The sequence below is a fragment of the Oryzias melastigma genome, linkage group LG6, assembly GCF_002922805.2.
Source record: "Oryzias melastigma strain HK-1 linkage group LG6, ASM292280v2, whole genome shotgun sequence".
NCBI lineage: Eukaryota > Metazoa > Chordata > Actinopteri > Beloniformes > Adrianichthyidae > Oryzias > Oryzias melastigma.
Genome location: NC_050517.1, coordinates 492,552 through 497,780, shown reverse-complemented (window position 1 = coordinate 497,780; position 5,229 = coordinate 492,552). Strand labels below are relative to the sequence as shown.

Below are 5,229 nucleotides of genomic sequence, written 5' to 3'. Positions count from 1 at the left end.
CTCAGTCATTAACCTACTTCTAATTTTCTAATTCAAGTATTATTTGCTAAAGCCTAAAATCCTCATCCATCCCCTCCCTCCACCTTCAGTAGTTTTCCTAGAGTGAATATTGTTATTCTTTCTTATGTCAGTATGCTCATTTATGTATGCCTTACTAATGAGCAAAAGACTTACTCCATTCTTCTTTGTAACTTAGACTCAATAAATTTCTGCAAAATACATTTTCTTTTTAATTGTTTAATAATTGTGATGAATATTGTCGTCGTTGTTTTTGTTGTTCAAAAAAGTTTATTACAGCGGAACTATTTTCTTCAGTCATTAGAGTTCCGGGGACCTATAAAGTGGAAGGACCGGATTGTTGTGGTTCGGTTAGATTCCTATTCGTGTAGTCAATAACAGAGACAAACTGCTGTTCACCTGAACTGGGAGTCGGAATAAATCCGTAATTACTGACAGTATTGGTGATTATTTGTTTTTCAAACTAAAAGCACAAATAAAAGCGAGCGCGAGCCAATTTGGGAACAACTTCCGGGACTGAGGAAACTGACAGAACCTGAGATCTGAACAACTCTCAGTGAGTAAATATCTTTCAGAATCTTCTGTCTCACCTCAATTCATTGACGAGCTTCTGGACCCTTGGTTCTGGTTCTGTTGGCTTCAATTGAAAGTATCGCAGCCCGACTGTGTCTGTCAGCTTTTGTTTGTTAGTCATTTCTTTGTTTTAAATCTGTTTCAAACAATTCTAATTCAATTATTAGTTGACTCATTTTTTAAACAATAGGCGTATCAGTGGTTTGCTAAATTTAGGTCTTTTAAAACGAAGTAATTTATACTTAAAGATTCAAATCCATATTTATTCTTATGGTGACAGGAAGTCACATTTCATAAAAAAGATAAACTGTTGTTATTTTTCTTAGCCAGTTTATTGATGGATAGATCATTTGAAGAAATCCTCAACAGAAAAATACAAAATAAAAATAAAAGCCAATAAAATGACTTTTTCTGGGGTATAAAACAGCTTTTAAAAAGATGCAAGTCCACGAAAAAGACGACTGAAACTGGATTAAGTTTGAAAAAATAATGTATTAAGAAGCAGACCCCATTTAAGAGCACAAGAGAAATATGTTTTTCTTTGTTTAATTACTGTAAAAAGGTTATAAACAGGAAGTCAACAAACATGTCAAAGTGTTAAGAACAAAGTATCCAATTGTAAAAAAAACTATCAAAATTCCAGAATCCATGCTGTAAAACTAGCTAAAGCATCTAATATTGCTTTTGAAGTAATAATAAACTGACTAAGTTATAAAAAATGCGACTAATATTGATTAATAACGTTGCAGAAGTTTAATTCTGATTAACTCAGAGGACATTTTTAAATGAAAGTGTGAAGAGCTGATGGTCTGCAGTTATTTTAAAACTCTTTTTTTGTGCTGGACTTCTTATTTTACTAAGATGACCGTTTTTGAAGCTTCTCCGTTCATTTTAATGAGCATAAAACAGATTAACAGTTCAAAATGACTGAAACACCAGGAAAACTCCGGAAAACTTTCTGTGGAAAATTGAAGTTGAACTCCTGAACAACAGATGACACCTCCAAAAGTAAACCATCGGGTGGCCTAAAGGTTTTGGAATGAAATTTGAATAGACTAAGACAGAGAGCTGAGAGACTCTGTTGTACTTCTGCTGTTTCATCCTATCATCAGTCTTGTGTTTTCCATTCAATCTCCTTTGATTTTGTGGTCCCAGCTGCTGATCTGATGAGCTAAAGTGAAAACATGAGAGGCATAGAGGGAAACTCCTGTCTTCATGGCAGTTTTATGGTTTTCAGTGAGATCTTGCCTGGGTCAGATGTGGTCTGTTTCCTCTGTCTGCAATGATACACATCCATGTGGGTGTCTTTCTTTCTTTGTCCTGCTTGTATTCACCCATTTTTATGTCAGTGTTTTCCTTTTTTTTTCTAAAGTCTTTGGAAATGCTAAGCGTGTGCTGAAGCCAGCATATGCTGCGGCTGCAGGCATGTGTGCTGCAGCGCAGACGGACCTGTACGCCGTGCTGGGAGCCCACCCCTCAGACTCAGTCCAGCAGCTCAGACGCAGATATCAGCAACTTGCTTTGCAGGTAAAAGTAGCCGCCCCTCTTTTTGTCTTTTTTAAAAAGTTTTGTATATCAGAACACACCAGATGAATCCTCATGCTCGGGCTGCACGACTGCAAGACTGCAGTTTGAAATGCTTTAAAACATGGCAGGTGTTAGGTTACAGCTGCAGTCTCTCCTAAACTCAGGTGTCTGTGAGGGAAGTGGACATGCTAGGAAAGATCCTGTTTGTTAGGAACGTTCACAATATTACATTCATAGAAACGTTCAGGATTCACTGAGCGAAAATCAAGAAGAAAGGAACCAGTATTAAAAAGCATCACGTCCTGCTGTTCATTCCCTCATCCGAGTGTCTACTTACACCAGTGGATCCATACCCGGTTCATTTATTGAATGCATGGAAAGGAGCGATCATAGCAGCCACACAAAGTCCAAACTTGTTCATGTGCAGTAGGCCTGCATAATGAATTTTACATTTATCATCGTGGATCCAGCATGTGAAATACATGAATTGCAAAAGGTGGCCTAACATGTGATTAAAAAATGTTACTACAAATGTTTACCAAAACATTCTCATGCAGCTTGAAGTATTTAACAAATCAAATAAAGCCCTTTACCCATTCGACCAATTGGATGGAGCCCTTCATGTCGTAATGAATGAAGCTCTATCATGGAAGATCGTCCTCTCCTACATAGATGAGTATAGTTTAAGTTATGCTAATTTTTATTTAAATAAAGCCATTGTAGTGAAATTGAAATTATGTATCGGTTCTCCTTTGTTGGTACTATTTGTTCAAATATTGCAAGTTATCACAATATTATTCACAGAACTGTCACATTGGAAGTTTTCCTCACATACAGATTGCTTGGTGTGAGTGTGCCCTTCATTTATGTATTCCAAAGTCACCGTGATGCTGAACTGTGTCCTCAGTTCCACCCGGACCGTGTGGGGGGAGAGCACTCCTCAACAGCAGAGTCTGCAGTCAGCAGGTTTCTGGAGGTGGATGCAGCCTGGAAGATCCTCAGCGACCAGAACACGAGGAGGCAGTACGACTCTCAGAGGAGAGGTGGGCTTTACTTCCATCTGTCCTCACACAGGATTGTTTGCTGCTGCATGTTTGCTCAAGCACTTCAGTTTCTGAAACTCACCTGCAACTTTTTTTTCCACTCAGTTCAATTCAATTTAATTTTGAGTTTACACATTTAAACACATTTGTTTAGAAATAAATTAATAATCTATATATATGTTTTTAAGATATTTATATTAATCTGATACAGTTCACAAGCTGTAAAAGTTATTAGTGAAATTATGAGAAGCTCCAACAATTGTTCTGCCTCTCCTGGAGGGGGTGTCCGTTTGGCCACTAGAGGACAACTGCGCTATATCATTACACCTTATTCTGGAAGAACGAAGAGCAAAAAACTGAGCTTAGACCACAAATTGTTATTTAAAAAAAATACTTAAAATAGTTTGGAAAATTCACACCTGTGAGTTTATAAAGATGTTCATTTAGTCATCAGTGTATGTTTACGTTAACCAAGTGTTTGCATTAGCCGACCTAAGGGAAATCTCATTATACATTAGCATCAAGCTAGCAGACTTTAGCATTATGTGTTAGATTGATCTCTACTTTTATGGATCGATTATTGATCTATTGAGCTTAGATGAATTCAGATCGACTAATCAATGTCATCAACCCACTTTAATTAATTTAATTAATTCATTTGTTAACTTTAAATATGTCAAAGAATGAGCAGTATTGATAAAGAAAATGGCAGCACAGTTTGTAGAATTGCTTTTTTATTTTATTTTAGAGACAAGTAATGCAGTTACATTGTGAAAAGGAAAAAAGCATTTCTGTTAATCCATTTTAATTTTCAAATTTGATATTTCTTATTGAATTTTGGTACAAAGAGATTTATGAAAATGAAATATCAAATGCCATTTTCTTTATAATTTGAATGAAGTTACAAAATGAGGGGTGTTGAAGAAGGAAAAACAACACTGTTCAGAGGTTTGGTTTTTCATTTTATTTAAAAGACATGTAATGCAATTGCATTGTTATAATAAAAAAGCACTTCTGTTAATCCATTTTAAATGTCAAATGTAATATTTGTCAATAAATTAATGTAACAAAATTACTAAATAACGTTTTGAAAATGAAATATCAAATGCCATTTTCTTTATCATTTTAATTAAGTTACAGAATGAAGGGTGTTGAAGAAGAAAAAGAAAAAAAACTTTCGGAAAATTGCTTTTTTGTTTTATTTAAGAGACCAGTAATGCAGTTACATTGTTGACTCCAGTATTGACTTTTATTTTGAAAACCACTTCCATACTTTTGATGGTATGGCTTCAATTTTACCCTTTGATCTTCGATGCTCAGAGAAAGCTGAATGAGATCTGTCTTCTTCTGGACTTTTCTAAAAAGATGGGGGGTCTTTTTTTTTTTACAGATGTGAGTCTTTTGTTTCAGAACAAAAACAAACCATAAACCTCTTTGGTTCTGAACGCTTTCATAAAAAAGTGACTGATTCTTTTATTCTTTTGGGTTAAGTTTGATCCTGAATTGGTTCAGGTGGTTAGATGCCCTCCTTGAACCGCCACCTTAACGTGGTGGAGGGGTTTGAGTGCTTGAGTGATCTCAGGAGCGATGCTGTCGGGGGCTTCTGCCCATGGTAGGGTCTCCCATGGCAGACAGGTCCTGAGTGACAAGCCAGACAAAGAGCGGTTCAGAACCCCTTTATGAGTAAGAACACGAAAGATTCCGCTACGTCGCCCGGATTGGCGTCACCGGGGCCCCACCCTGGAGCCAGGCCTGGGGTTGGGGCTCGGAGGCGAGCGCCTGGTGGCCGGGGCTCCTCCCACGGACCCCGGTCGGGTCCAACCCGAAGGAGCGACGTGGGATCACTTCCCAGTGGGCCCACCACCTGCAGGGGAGCTCTGAAGGGGCCGGTGCATTGTGGTTTGGGTGGCAGTCGAAGGCAAGTGCCTCGGCTGCCCAAACCCCGGTCATGGAATTTGGCTTTTGGGACATGGAACGTTGCCTCTCTGGGAGGGAAGGAGACTGAGCTTGTGCGAGAGGTTGAGAGATACCGACTAGATATAGTTGGGCTCACCTCTACGCACAGCCT

At 38.1% G+C, this 5,229-nt stretch overlaps 1 protein-coding gene across 1 annotated transcript in view; it reads left to right on the top strand.

Moving 5' to 3' along the window:
• Positions 1 to 333: 333 nt before the first annotated feature.
• Positions 334 to 5,229, top strand: part of dnajc24 (DnaJ (Hsp40) homolog, subfamily C, member 24) — a 10,587-nt gene continuing 5,691 nt past the window's right edge. The window contains exons 1-3 of the mRNA XM_024280812.2: positions 334 to 574; positions 1,964 to 2,118; positions 3,026 to 3,161. Of these exons, the coding sequence (XP_024136580.1) occupies positions 2,017 to 2,118; positions 3,026 to 3,161 (238 nt within the window). The 5' untranslated portion in view covers positions 334 to 574; positions 1,964 to 2,016. The remainder of the gene's footprint in view (positions 575 to 1,963; positions 2,119 to 3,025; positions 3,162 to 5,229) is intronic.